Genomic DNA, 15,548 nt, shown 5'->3' with positions numbered 1-15,548 from the left:
ATCTTGGATAAGCAATCTGCTAAGTCAGTTACAATGAAGGAGTTGAGAGTTGGTGGTGAGATCATGCTGGATGATGTGTGAAAACAAACACTGTGCTTTTGTATGATGTCGCTTAGGAGCAGTATGTAGATGAGAATTGGTTGCGGGGTAGTGGTGGAGGTACAAGAACAGATGATGTTGAAGCAGGAAGAGAAGCCATTGTCAATGATACTTTGGATATGATAGGATAGATATAATTGGAACCAGATGAAAGCAGTCCCACCCAGCTGAATGACAATGGGAAGCATCGGAGGATTGGTGTGATCAAGCCTGCCAAAGGCTACATGCTAGAGAGGTCAAGAAGGATGTGGAGGGTTAGTTAACCTTTTAAGAGTCATGAGGATGTCATTTGTGACTTCAACAAGAGCTGCTTTAGCACTGCAGTGGGGTGAAAACCAGATGGAGAGATTCAAATATGGAGTTCTGGCAAAGATAGCATGGATTTGGGAGATGACAACACATTTAAGGGCTGTCAGAAAGGGATCTTGGAGATGGGACTTGTCAGGATCTTAGGGTCAAGGGTTGATTCGTTGATTAACAGCAGACTTCAATGACAAGAGGGACAACACCTGTTGAGATCTGGTAAAAATATCGGCTACTGTTGAAAACCAGGTGAGTTAGTTGTGTGGTCAGTAGTTTATTGGGAATAGGGAGCAGGTGGTGGCCCACATGGACAAGATGAGCTTGGGGAAGTGAAATTGGAGAAAAAGGAAGAAGTTGGGAGTTCAGGGCTAGGGCAGGGCAACAGTAGAGGAAGTATGGCCCAGTTGGCTAGTGGCAGCTGAGCATATGGTCTTGATCTTAGTGAGAAAGAAGTCCATGAGCTCCTTGCACTTATTGGAGGTGAGGGTGAAAGGGACAGGGAGTGGGGTTTAACAAGATAATCTACTGTAGAGAAAAGAAGCTGGAGGACATCTGCATTCCAGGGTGATCCTGTCGAAATCAGGAAGTGTAAAAAAGTTTGTTCAGGAAATTTATGCCTTCCATTTCCTTTTCCTCCCTCTGGAAAAGTGCTTGTCCTCAAACAGCATCTTCTAACAAGTAAAGCAGCTGACATTGGAGCTCAGCAGCTGCAGAATTGCAAACACTAATCCATCTCAAAATACCGGCACTGCCCCAGAATTCAAATCAGTGTTGCTCGAGTTGGTTGGAAGCATCCAGGAGAAGGAAAGATGTAAATTCCCCTCTCAGCTTAATGAGAACAAAGAACTCGAGAGCCACTAGATATTTCACCCAATATTGTCTCTTACAACCAAAAGACTTGACTAAGGGATTCCCATGAGGTTGAATTTTAACTGACAAAACACAGAGGATAAATTATTAATTTCAGTATTTCTGAGAATATCTTAGAGTCGTAAGAAAAAAATAAAAAGGAAAACAAAGTGTTAAAGAAAGTATGAACATTTAGAGAAAGTTGAAAATTAAGACTAAATTTGAGAGAAAAACAAGAATGCAAACAGAAAATGTTACATGCTTAAAGAAGGCTTGTGACAGTAATCTATTACCAACATATAACACTCCCATTAAAAAGGTCGACAGACTTATTTCTGGTTATTGCATTGCAAAATATGCCTTGTTACATTTCATTTGTTGATTCAGTGCATCCATGCAGGTAGTGGCTAGGTTTTGTTAGTGCATATTAACTATTAAAGGAGCCTTTCAGCCCACACAGGGGACATTCTTGAACTTTCAAAGATGCAATCTTTATTCCTTGAAATGACAGAATTATTACAAAAGTTACAGCGGAATTCATGGCGACAAATTGTTTGATATTTGTAAGCATTTTCTGTGTTGCAAGAGTTTTTTTTGGCATGGTGCCTTCTTTTCTAAGCAGCACCGGATAACACACTCTGTAGAAAGGTTTTTTTATTTTACAGGATGCTTCAATCCGAGTCTTGCATGTATTTATGACAGTGTGAAGGTTATCTATTAGCCATTGTGGAATAGTTACATGTAAAAACAAAAAGTGATTTTTGCTGCATTGAAACAAAAATCTGACTTTGAGTCTTGCAAAGAATGTTCAGCTTCAACTCCCACATCTGATAAGCATAACTACTGACTCAGTGCCAACCACAACATCTTTGGAGTGTTTATCATGCATACAGCTGTCCACTGAAATCCATGGGGAGAGAGTTCAAAATGCAGCTGTTGTCTGCTTTATCTGGTATTTCCGATAAAGCACCTTCCATTTGCAGGATCACTTGGTAGGTATGCATTCAGGTCAGAAACATTAGCTGGCCAGGACAGGGCCGATTAGGCTCAGTTAAAAGTACAGTTATAGACAATTTCTTCTATAATTATACTCATAAAAATAGCATTTTTAAAAATCTCAGTGAATGCATTTCTTCTGTACAAATAGCACACATAACTTTTGTCTATTGACCTAGAATGAGTATAACCTTTGCATTGTAATTTACTTCCTTTATCCCAGTAAAAACCAGTCTTTCGAATGCAGAAGCTTCAGAGAGATAAAAGTAGAAATCTATACATCATACATCAACACTGATGTTTAAGAATCATCCCTGAAGGTGCTTGTCTTTTACCTTTCCATTGAAGTTGCTTTTGTATAAATATTATACGATGTATATCAATCTAGGTTCGAGATGGCCACATTTCCTGACCTGCTCCTTCTGGCCCCACAATGGGAAATTTTAAACTTAACTCTCAGAACCATTTTGGTTATTTGTTCATGGGAAATGGATGTCACTGGAAAGACCAGCATTTATTGCCCAAAGCTAACTGCCTTTGAGAAAGTAGTGATGAGCCGCCTTTTTGTACAGCAACAGTGCATGTGGTTAGGTCCACCCACAGTGCTGTTAGGGAGGAATTCCAGGATTTTGACCCAGCAACAATGAAGGAATGGCAATACTTTGCCAAGTCACGATGGTGTGTGAGTTGGAGGGTAACTTGCAGGTGGCACTGTTCCCATGTGTTTCTTGTCCCCCTAGGTGATGGAGAGCATGAGTGTGGGGTTGCTTTCGAAGAACGTTGACAAGTTGTTGCAGTGCATCTTGTAGATGGCACACACTACTGTGTGTGCTGCTGGTGAAGAGGATAAAGTAATTGTGAACCTCTTTGCAGGCCTGACTAGTTTGTTGCTGTTGGGACAGCTGTTGCATGGGCCCAACCTTCTTGTGAAGGTTAATATGCCTTGAGGATGCTTTTAACACAAGGCCTAGGCTTGCATGAATGGAGCAAGCTCCAACTGACTCAGTTAGATAAAACTCAATTCGTCGCTTAGGGTCTCAACTTTGGTTGGAGACATTCTTGAAGATTTAATCATCTAGCGCCTGATCACTTGGAAAAAAAACCTTACATCTCCATGACTCCAGGACGTTCCAAAGTGTTTTACAGCTAATTAAGTAATTTTGAAGTATAATTACTGTTGCAGTGTAGAAATAAATGTAATAGCTCAATGTTTCATGCCAGCAGATGCTGTGAGAGAAATTTTAAGAACTGGGTGGGAGGTGATCTATGGACAAGCGAAGAGATGGGAGGAACTTTGACTTCATCAGTAACTCATAAGTTCCTGAAATTGCACCAATAACATAGTAATACCAGTAACACTCAAATTCTCCTCATCATCATTTGTAAGTATTCGTAAGTTAACTTATTAATGCACAAGGAAAAAACTACCAATATTCACCTGGAAATCACAGCCAACACCCTCTTGCACTGCACAAGTCAGAATGGTTAGGCTCCTTAGTCCTGGATAGAGTAGACATGAGGAAGGTGTTTCCATTAGGCGAGACTAGGATCTGAGGGCACAGTCTCAGAATAAAGGGACAATATAGAACGCAGATGAGGAGGAATGTCTTCAGCCAGAGGGTAGTGAATCTATGGAATTCATTGCCATAGAAGGCTGTGGAGGCCAGGTCTTTAGGTACATTTAAGACAGAGATAGGTTCTTGATCGGTAAGGAGATCAAAGGTTACGGGAAAAGGCAGGAGAATGGGGTTGAGAAACTTATTAGCCGTGATTGAATGGCAGAGCAGACTCAATGGGCTAAATGACCTAACTCTGCTCCTATATCATATGGTCTTATAGTTAATGCCACTTTTTATGGGATTGATTTTTCTCCCTTTCTTAGACTTCAGTTTGGATACCCCATCCTCCCACCTCTCCCATCCCTGCTTGAGCCCCAAAGACTCCTATCCCTCGTCTCGCTCTCTCTTCCATTCACTGAATTGCATTCCCTAGACTCTATTCCTCCTCCATCCCTTGCCTCCACACCTTTTCACTCCTTCCCTCCCCAACTCTCCCTCCCTTACTTCCATCTGCTTCCTTCCACCAGACTCACAAGGGCCTCCTTGCATGTCAAGAAATAATTATCAGGAGGTTGAACTTTTTCAAGAGAAACTATGGCTTCAGTAATATCAGTGAATTTAAAGCTGTATTTATTTTATCAGTGCAAATGGGCCTTCAGCCATTTAAGCTCCCAAGAGCCATTGTCATGTACATCTCCAATTCTACCTCCCACAAGTTTGACCTAGGTCATGTTTTCATGAGCTATTAGGGGAAGAAGGAAGGCAATTGTACATGCCAGAGATACATTTAGTTAGTTTAGTACTGTACTGTATTTGAATCATTTAAACAGTATTAATGGAAATAGAATTTTGATTCCTGTTGGTGAAACACAAAAACGCTGAAAGGAAGAAAGGACCTATAAGAAATGGCTTTGAAGGGTAGAAATGCAGTTCCCAGCATGTTTGGGCATTCACATAGCATAAAATTATTCCTAAATTGGCAATCATACTCACAGGGGCCACAGGATGTCTAATGTGGGAATGGGCAATGGCCACAGGTGCAACTTTCTAAGGTGCATTCATTGAACTTTCCTTTACACTGTAATACTTGAGCCACTGGAGGCATTTCAAGCATTTAAAGATGCAATGTCCTCAGTCAAGGCGCTGTGTGCCTTGCTGCGGAGTGGGTTACAGCTATTCCAGGTTCACAGCTCAGGGAAAGCTCCGGTCAGGAGAGCTGGTGGTGGGGCCTACATTGAACCTCAATATCGACTTTATCCACAACTGACCAATAATTAAGTACTGCAGTCTGAGTTTCTCAGTGGTTTTCTGAGGTTCTGGATTTTTTGGCACCTACTGCATGATCCTGATTCAGTCTTTGGTCATTTTTCTTATCCTAATCCCTCCAGTGGACTGATAAGGAGCTCGGCATCCCTCCAATTGATGAAGAATAACTTGAACTTGCTTTCCTGAAATGTGTTTCCTTTGGACATTTCTGGGGAAGTTCATCGGACACCTTATTGTAAAATAAATTGGAATAAATATATATTACCTGGAAAAAAATACAGTGGATAGTACATAGGATTTATGCCATTTGGCCTAACCAGTTCATGCAGGCATTTAAGCTTCACTTGAGCCACCTCCTGTCTTTCCTCATCTAAATTTATCAGCTTAACCTTTTATTCCTTGCTCCCGCACATGCTTATCTGGTGTCCCCCTAAATGCATCTATACGCTTTGCTTTAACCACTCCCTGGTAAAAGAAGTTTCATCTGAATGTGAGAATGGATGTCATTTTAAAAAATATTTTTGGGAAATAGTGAAATTCTGTAAAGAAGGCTGTGTATGCGTAGATTTGTCTGGAAGAGTTTAAAGGATGAAAGGAGTGAAGGTGTTAAATTAATACATTTGTAATTAAGATATGGTCAAGGGGTATTATATGTGAATAAGGTTAGAAGTTTGCACTAGGAGATAGAGAGGGACTTAGCTTTTTCAACTTTCACATTTCGAAGAGGAGTAAAGGGCTTTTACAGCTTGCAAAGATTATTAAATTTTATTTGATCCTGTAAGTGCAAACAACAGGAAAGGCATGAAAATATTTTATGTTCTGGAAAAGTTAATTTGAAAGAACAATGGGATCAAAGATGATAGGAAAAAGGATACGTAAGGAGATATGTTGAGCTGATTTGGAGTTGACTGTATGGGGTAGATCTCCTAGAAACAGCTCTGGGCTGGGAGGTGAAGTTTGAACCACCCATCTATTCAAGCCAGAATAGTCTTGGGCCGCAAAACGCAGTCTTGATCTGACGTTTCTTGGATTTCCACAGCAGAGTGTAAGTGAGTTTGAGAGTCTGTGTGGTATACCTTTATTTAAGCGATAGCAGCTTTGCCTTGGGTGTTATGACAGGATTTTTACAGTTAAACATTTATAAGGGAGTGTCACCTGGAACGTGTTTACATGTTGGTCTGACCAAGTAGGGAGTCTTTTGGAGGAGTGTTTTGTCAGACTATTTTTAACTGTTTAACTGTAATCTTGTGTGTTTAAGTTTCTTTCTTCTTGTTAATAAATCTTTCACTTTTAAGTTTTAAAATCCCAAAGGTGTTACTGAATGTCTTGCCGCTTTCTTAATGTTTTCAGAATAAACAAAAAAGGGTTTCCCTCTGGGATTTTGTTTGCTCAACAGTTAACATCTGCTGTGGTCATAACATGAATTGCCTTTTACATTTTTGGTGCCTCTAGTTTTGCTTTTCTCCACAAGTGGAAATATTCTCTCTGTATCAACTCAATCAAAACCTTTCATAATTTTATTACCTCTATTAGGTCATCTCTCAGCTCTCCCTTTCCAAGAGAAAAGAGACCCAGCCTGTTCATTCTCCCACGAGAGGTATACTCCCATATTTTCAGTATCATCATTGTAAAACATTTTTGCTCCCTCCCTAGTGCCTCTTTATCATTTTTTAAAATAAAATGTTGACCAGTACTGGACACAATACTCCAGGTGTGGTCTAATCAAGGTTCAATATGAGTTTAGCATAACTTTACTTTTCAATTCTATCTCTCTTGAAATAAATCCGAGTGGTTTTATGGGCTTTTATTAATAAGCTTACTAACATGTGTCGCCACACTTAGTGAGCTGTGTATTTGTACTCTGTTCCCTTTGCTTCTCGACCTCATTTAGATTCTTATTTTCTAAATAATATGACCTTCTTACTTTTTGTACCAAAAATGTAATGCCTAACATTTCTCTATGTTGAAGTTCATTTGCCAATTATATATCCATTCTGTAAATTTGTAATTTTTTTACAATCCTCAGTATTGACAATTCCCCACAACCACGGCTCTCCTACCCTCTATTTGGTGTCAGCTGCAAACTTAGAAATAGTACTTTTGATTCCAAAGTCTCAATCATGAATATTCTGGAAACTATCCTTTACTCTCTGCTTTCTGATAAGAGCAGCCTGGCTGCATTGTAGGGTCAATGCAGTATAGAGAACACAGTGAGCCATTCCTGAGGCTGATTCCCTCACCGATAAAGAATGTATAGGAAAAACATTCATTCAGATTGCTTCACTGTTTAAATATGTTGAACACCATTTTAATGCAATACTTGTTTCTGGTTACAATTAAAGCCTACAGTTAAAGAATTGTATGTCTGTAATATTACAACTTAATTTTTCATCCAATCTCTCTGTAATAGTGCCAGAACATTGGGTTCCAGTTCTTGATTAAAGTGTAAAGGTGGATGTGTAAAGAAGAACTCATCCAGGCCACTCATCTTTACAGATAGTTATGGGTTCCCTTGCACCACAATTTCTCATGAGGAACAAAAAATTCATCAAGCTGGATTAGCATGAATTGTATAGCTGCACTAAGTTTATGATTTAAATTAGCATTCATGAGAAGCATGAATTTTTTTGATAACAATCAGTAGAAAACACATTCAAATGTTTTAAGTCAAAAATAATTTAAAAACATTCCGTTAAAGGATGCAACATTTTAATAAATTCCCATTGAAAACAACACAAATAAAGTGAACATGCATGGACTACTACTTCAAAACACTTTTTACAATACAAAATATAAAAATACTTTCTTAGAAATCCTCCATTTGCATGATATATACAGTAGATATAATTAACTTAGTGAATTTCCAATTTTAATTACAACACATTTGCATTTAAAAACACGACAGGATAAGCAGTTCTGTAACTTTGTTTGGTATAACATATTGATTGTTAAGCTTGATATAACTTTCTGTGGCAGTGGAAGGAAAAATACAGTACACAATATAAGAACACAAACAATATCTTAAGTTGTAAACATGCTCACAGCTATGTAAATGAAATTCTAGTAAAATGTACACTACTCATTCGGTGACTATAACTGCAGAATGTATATTAGATGATATTATATTACAAAAAAAAAACAACTTAACCAAAAAAGCAAGCAAAGAACCCTTCATTTAACTCAGGAATATTGTAAGAATTTTTAAATACTGATTAAGTTATATTGCCTTTGCCAATGTTAATTTCTTAATAATTAATTTGAGTGCAACTTTTTGTAGTTTACATTCTTGCTGAAAATAAATTGTGCAAAATGTTATGAGATAATGCAGTTCTTGCTTTTTTGTCTCTTCCTGTAATGTGATTGATACCTGCCACTCAGGTTGGATGATATAGGAACAGGTGAGTTATAACCATACATAAATTCATCACTAGTAATGGGGCGAAGTTGAACAGGGCGTGGAATGGGTTGCCCTAGGAAGTATCCTTCTTCCTCAGACTCCGATGAGGAAGAACAGGTAGAACACCAATCATCATGGTCATTAAAATAAGGTCTGAGCAACTTGTCACCTACTTGGTTCTGCAACGTAAGGTCAGAGGCAGTTCGAGGATACCGACCATATGGATCTCTCAATTGACCATTTCCAAATGCATCCCTGCTTCTTCTTCGCATCATTAATTGTTCATAATCTTCACTTGAAAACATCTGAGACCTGTCCCTCATTTGATAGCGTTTGTCTGAAGCTAGATGAAGAGCATTATCAGAACGAGATCGTCTGGATCTCCTTGGTCTGTGGCGATGATGGCGCGAATTATTCTCCCGATTATGCATACGTCTCTGGGTTCGTTCACTCATGGGTGCAATTCTAGCGTTCATACTAGTTTGCATTCTGTTACTTATGGCTCCATCTGGACAGTCAAATCCTGGTGGCAGTCTTCCTTGACTAGATAATTCTCTATACTGCAAAGGATGCCTGAGTCTATCTAAAGGTGGTTGCAGATCCTGGTATTGCTGGGCAGAGTTCAGGCTTCGAATGGACTCTGTGCTTCTAAATCTGGCAGAAGAGTTAAGTGTACCCATGTTGCTAAGTTTTTCTGATCCATTCATGCCAGAATCTTTGCTTAAGTCAGGCATTGAAAACCTGGACAAATGCTCTTGGCGTTTGGCACCACCTTCCACAGAAGCTCCTGAAAAATATAATTATTTGTTGGCAAGATTAAAAAACAATGATGAACAGCTGGCCTTAAAATTAAATATAACAAGTCTCAAATGTGTTTGAGAAAAAAAGAAACTCCTTCTGAAAATAAAGACAAAAATCCAAAGAAGACAAATTAATGTTAAGCAAGTTTTAAAATGTAAACCTCCAAAATGGTTTCCTTTATTGACTTGGTATCCCTTTGCTGAGATCTTTGGGGACATTCTCGGAGGTAAGGAGGCTGATAAAATGGTGTGGCAAGGTGTCAGGTGGCGTGACCATTCTCCTTCCTGCCATTTATTTTTGTCAGCGTGGAGAAAGTGGCAGATGGGAACTCGCGTTTTGAAATGTGCAATTCCAAAAAATGTATTTCCAGTAGCAGTAATGATAATTCTAGTTTGTCAGATTGGGGAGGATCAGCGGATTTATTTGTTCATGAGGACATTGTGGGCTAGGCCAGCACTTATTCTCATCCCTAACTGCCCTTGAGAGGGTGGTGGTGGGCCACTTCATTGAACTGCTGCAGTCCATGTGGTGTAGGTACACCCACAATAGTGTTAGGAAGAGAATTCCAGGATTTTGATCGATTGACAGTGAAGGAATGGCGATGATATATTTCCAAGTCAAGACAGTGTGTGACTCGGAGGGGAACTCGAAGGTTATTGTGTTTCCATGCATCTGCTGCCCTAGTCCTTCTGGGTGGCAGAGGTTGTTGAAGGAACCTTGCTGAGTTGCTGCCGTGCATCTTGTAGATGGTACACACTGTTGTCACTGTGTACCAGTGGTAGATGTTTAAGGTGGTGGATGGGATGCCAATCAACTGGACTGCTTTGTCCTGGATGCTATCGAGCTTTTTGAGTGGAGCTGCACTCATCCAGGTAAGTGAACAGCATTCCATCACACTCTGATTTCTGCCTTGTAGATGGTGGCCAAGCTTTGGGGAGTCAGGAGCTGAGTTACTTGTTGCAGGATTTCCAACCTCTAACCTGCTCTTGTGGTTTTAGTATTCAAATGTCTAGTCCACTTCAGTTATATAGACTGGTTTTTGACTGGGATAGAAATTGCATCATAAAGAAGGTAAATGGATTAACAAATATCAAACACAATGTGGTTGACTCTCAACTATCCTCCAAGGGCAATTAGGGATGGGCAATAAATGCTGGCCAGCCAGCAATAGCCATTCCCACAAATGAATAAAAAGAAAAGATCTCCAGAGCTAGTTTCCATCGCCCCTAGCAGGCCTGTAAGCATTTTCTTCAGTGTTTATTGTTCCCTCATGGGTCTTAGATTTTTAAAAATTTTATATGCCTCTTCCAGAAGATTATATGGCTGTGGGAGTTAGGAAGTATTTAGTCATGATGCTCTAGTCAACATGAGAATGTACCAACTGATCTTTTTCCTGCCATCTTAGCTGAGACAACCAAACTTAGCATGGATCGGAAATCGCACCTAGGATTTCTGGTCACTGTGGCTTGGATATGAGCTAGCCTCTGTATTTTTGCTATCTTTGGTTATCTAACAGGTTTATATTAAATAAAAGTTAGTGACAAATATACTATACCTGTTGCATTTGAAAGTGCAAGAGATTCTATTGATTCCCTTGGGGTTTGTTCAAGAAAGGTGAGTTGATCGGTAAAACTAAGTGCACTGATTGGATGTCTGGTTCGACACTGATGAGAAATCAATTCTCTTTCCATCTCATATCCTTGTACAGTTGGATTTGATCGAGATTCAGGTATACTATGGCTCGATGCACTGCTAAAGCTTTCTTGAGTTCTGACTGCCGAAGGATAATAATCTTCTTTGTCCTCTTGGATAAAACTATCACTATGATCTTTCAAGGCAGCAGTTGAACTTCTCTTTGTATTGAATTCTTTCCCCCATATATCAGTCTGATTGCTTATGCACTGTGTTGGATTAAATTCATTCCTTACACTATACTGACTTATAGGTTGAGTAGGTCTTTCTGTATATTTTGCCCTCTCTGTAGAATCATCTTCATACTGGTAGACATCTCTGGTTTTCCAAAGTGTTTCTTTGTTCAAACTGGCTGCTTGACCAGCAAGACTTAGCATGTCCATTTGCTGAGAAAGTGGATCAATATCCGTAGAATACCTGTTCATTGCCGCTTGCGAAATAGTTGGTCTTAGGCCTTTATCTTCTACTTTACTGCTGTTTCTACCTATTCTAGCACTGCGTCGGGATTCTCTTGATCGTGCACTTTGAAAGGCAGAGTCTGAAGAGTCAGAGCCATTGGGATCTTCCCCAATGCTGCAGGATCTGGAACAAAATATCTGTCCTTGTTTTGGTAGGAAAGGTCGTCCAAGTAATGACTTCTTGCAACGTGCACAGCAGAAACACAATTCTGTAGCATGCCAGTGTTGACCATCATATGTCATCTGTCCTTGGTCAATACCTTAATAAAATAAAGTTTTGTTAAAGAAAATCTTCATTGGATCACTACCTAAGGCATGTACAAAGCCAACATCAATTTTGAATTTTTAACCTGCTTACATTATTTGCTTGATCACATAATTGAATTACATGAATAATGCAATTGTGATGACATGCACAACTAATAACGTGTCCAGTAAAAAGTTTACAATTGTGAGAATAAAGAACTGTGAACACAATTCTGATTCCTTGTGATTCACTTTATAAGCTATATTACTTTAATATTCCTTATGTGATAAAATGGAGTTTCTAGTATATTATTCAGGTTTCAGTATACACACAATTGAATAACCAGAATTAAAAGGCAAAAGAAATCTTAGCGTGCAAAATTTGCATAGAGCAATTCTTCAATTCTGTTTCATGTAGTAATTTCTACCTATCACTGTTCTACTTCTCTGAAAGCTTTGACTTCTTCATAGGATATGGTTCTACATGCATAACTGCCTTTCCGCACCCTGTCCAAGTCATCATTATTTATGTGTAAGACATGGCAGTCAGCATTACGTTATGACTATTTTTGTGACAGTGAAGCCTAGTCCAGTCCCCACCCACTAGCCACATTCACATTTCACAATTCTTGAAGGAATCACTGGATAATATTCAAGAAAGGCAGCCCTGGATGAGTTTTCTCTTCCCTAACCTAAGGGCAATGTTGTCAATTGTATCACCCTCGCTGTAACCCAGCACAAGCCAGAGATTGAACCTGAGACATTCTTGGCCGATGTGACTCTTTTACTGACTATTCAAATTTCTAGGAAATCTTAATTGCCTGTATAAATTTTTCAGAGAGTAAATCTGTACAGGTTTGTACAAAAATCGTATCGAATTGGTAGGCATCTGTACAGATCTACAGATTTCCTATTGCACTGGCCGAAAATCTTTTCAATAATTCTACTGAAACTATGAAAAGCATTTGACCAATACAGATTCATGCAACATTCTTAATGCGCTCCCAATATTATGAACATTTTGATTTGTAGTAAAATTATGTGATATGGTGAACCATTGAATGCAACATTACTGAATCCAAAGAAATGCCACAATCTTCCATTTCTATAGTTTTTTTGTATTATGGGCGGCACGGTGGCACAGTGGTTAGCACTGCTGCCTCACAGTGCCAGGTACCTGGGTTCAATTCCCAGCGTGGGTCACTGTGTGTGGAGTTTGCACATTCTCCCTGTGTCCGTGTGGGTTTCCTCCGGGTGCTCTGGTTTCCTCCTACAGTCCAAAGATGTGTGGGTTAGGTGGATTGGCTATGCTAAATTGCCCCTTAGTGTCAGGGGAACTAGCAGGGTAAATATGTGGGGTTATGGGGATAGGGCATGGGTGGGAGTGTGGTCGGTGCAGACCTGATGGGCCGAATGGCCTCCTTCTGCACTGTAGGGATTCTATGATTCTAAATTTAAAGAGTCCTTTGTTATAATTTTGCATGTAAATGATGCATCAAGCAGGTTTAATTACTTCCATCATAGTAAAAGTGACTTCAATGTTCATCGCTTGGAAAGGCCGTACAGAAATGCACTTTTTTTTGTTTCTGCCAGCAGAATAGTCATCAAGTAGTCTTAATGGGTTTTCTAGTCTATTATTACATGTTGCTGGACATCAGGAGGAGTGGGGGGTTCAGGGGGTGGGGGAGGGTAGACACGAGGTGGTCAGACATAAGGGGGGTAGGGCACTGGGATTGGCTCGGTCATCGGGGAGGGGGGCGGTTGTGTCAGATGCGGGGGAAGTCCTGGTCAGGTCAGGGTCGGACATTGGGGGAAGGGGTTGGACAGTGGCGTTGGGAGATGGTGACAATCCCATTGGGAGTCGGGGAGTTCCATTGAGGGGAGTAGTCAAGGGTGGGTGGTGGCCCTTTCGGGGTTGGGGGTGTGGGCAGAGTCCCGTGGGATGGGGCTGGTCTGTCCTTACAACAGTTACCCAGGATTAGAGGAGGTTTTAATTCTTCTAACTTTTTCTGGGTAGCTACTCATGTAACACAGCCGGAACCATCCAAAGTTTGCAATTTAGATCACATTTTCAGATGGGTCCCAGGACAGGGCAATTGCCATGCAAACCCTTGCCTGGGAAGTTCCAAGTATCTTTGGGGTACACCCCAAAACTAATGCCGGGGTGTTCGGAAGATACAAGTGGTGTAATACTTTAATAATTATTAAATCATTTTAAAAATATAGTAAGACACAACTAAATAAATTTTAAATATCTAATTTAAAAATGAATATTTTCCCAGAATCTGAAAAATGTCAGCACTGATAAAGACTACTTGATCCAATGTGATGATAGTAGCTCTATATTGGAGCTATTTACTCTCATCCCATTTGCCTGTTTGTCAGTGCCCTGTTAATGCAATTTTTCTTTGTTTTTCTATGCCTAGGGGATTTTCACAGGAACTTCATTGCAATGTTAATGTAAGCCTACTTATGACACTAATAATTAAACTTTAAAAACTTCCATCTGCAGAAAAGCAAAATTACTGGCATTTTTAAAAATTCAAATTTGTGTTTTGTACTTAGGATAAAATGTCAACTTTTTTTCAAATATTGTGATTAATAATATATTTTTATTTTGTAATGATGTTTGAAATAATGAGATCCTGTTCGGTATGTGCAACTAATTCGTCCACGATGTGCAAAACCTATCATGTTAAGTGAGCGCAATTAATGTGAAGAAATTCATCCAAACTATTTGTGAAAAACATTGTTATATTGTTAATAATTGGGAGGTGTTGTTTCTGAAAGATGGAGAGATGAAAGTTATACAAAAAACAGAGTTCGAGGGTTCCAGTGATATTATTGCAGCTCAGTCAGAGCAAGCCTGACCCCGCGGCAATATGTCAGCGAGCAACGTGAAGTGCAGGTCCCAAGCTGGGCCGGCGCGTGCTGGCTCAGGGAAGCCAAAGGACACCACAACAGCCAGTCCGATGGAGTCAGGTGAGAAGCCTAAAGTTAAAGCTGTGGGACCCAAGAAGTCTGAGAGACATGACTCTCGTATGGAATGTTGGCGGCAACTTTCTTGGAGCGAAAAGAGAAAAAGCAGCAGCTGAAAACTATGGTTGAAACTTTATGTGTCAATAACTGTGGCAGTGGCAGTAGGAGGTGCAAGTGGTGTTAATCAGTCGCATCGGACAAGAACTCACCACATTCAAACAGGCCTGCATGAAGACTTCATTATGAGCAATACTGTGACTCAATCTCCTATGATGAATATGTTGAACAGGAATATGGAAGCACAGATTATGAGTATGATTGATTCATACCCTCAATTTTGATTTGATTTATTGTCACATGCATTAGCATACAGTGAAAAGTATTGTTTCTTGCGTGCTATACAGACAAAACATACCATTCATAGAGAAGGAAACGAGAGAGTGCAGAATGTAGTGTTACAGTCATAGCTGGGGTGTAGAGAAAGGTCAACATAATGCAAGGTAGGTCCATTCAAAAGTCTGATACGAGCAGGGAAGAAGCTGTTCTTGAGTCGGTTGGTACGTGGCCTCAGACTTTTGTATCTTTTTCCCGAAGGAAGAAGGGAGAATGTCCGGGGTGTGTGGGGTCCTTAATTATGCTGGCTGGTTTGCCGAGGCAGGGGGAAGTGTAGGCAGAATCAATGGATGGGAGGCTGGTTTGAGTGATGGATTGGGTTACATTCATGACCTCAAGTGGAGCAGTCCAGATCCAGATTCCAACAGTGCTCCTTTGGTCAAAAATGGACCACCCATGGAAAAGCAATCAGCTGTTGGTGACAAAACTACAAAACAGCATGAAAAACAGTCAGTTGGTTTCACATCGGGATTTGTGTCCACCTCTGAGGAGGGAGATCCACTGATGATG

General features: G+C 40.0%; 1 protein-coding gene across 6 annotated transcripts in view; it reads right to left on the bottom strand.

The window, feature by feature from the left end:
- Positions 1–7,766: 7,766 nt before the first annotated feature.
- Positions 7,767–15,548, bottom strand: part of prickle2b (prickle homolog 2b) — a 244,455-nt gene continuing 236,673 nt past the window's right edge. For all 6 annotated transcript variants that reach the window (XM_078209502.1, XM_078209507.1, XM_078209505.1 and 3 more), the window contains 2 exons: positions 10,826–11,680; positions 7,767–9,256 (listed from right to left, as the gene is read on the bottom strand). In XM_078209502.1, coding sequence (XP_078065628.1) covers positions 8,385–9,256; positions 10,826–11,680 — 1,727 coding nt within the window. In that variant the 3' untranslated portion in view covers positions 7,767–8,384. The remainder of the gene's footprint in view (positions 9,257–10,825; positions 11,681–15,548) is intronic.

The sequence above is a fragment of the Mustelus asterias genome, chromosome 3 (genome assembly GCF_964213995.1).
Source record: "Mustelus asterias chromosome 3, sMusAst1.hap1.1, whole genome shotgun sequence".
NCBI lineage: Eukaryota > Metazoa > Chordata > Chondrichthyes > Carcharhiniformes > Triakidae > Mustelus > Mustelus asterias.
The sequence above is the reverse complement of the archived record's forward strand: the minus strand, read 5'-3'. Positions and strand labels throughout refer to the sequence as shown.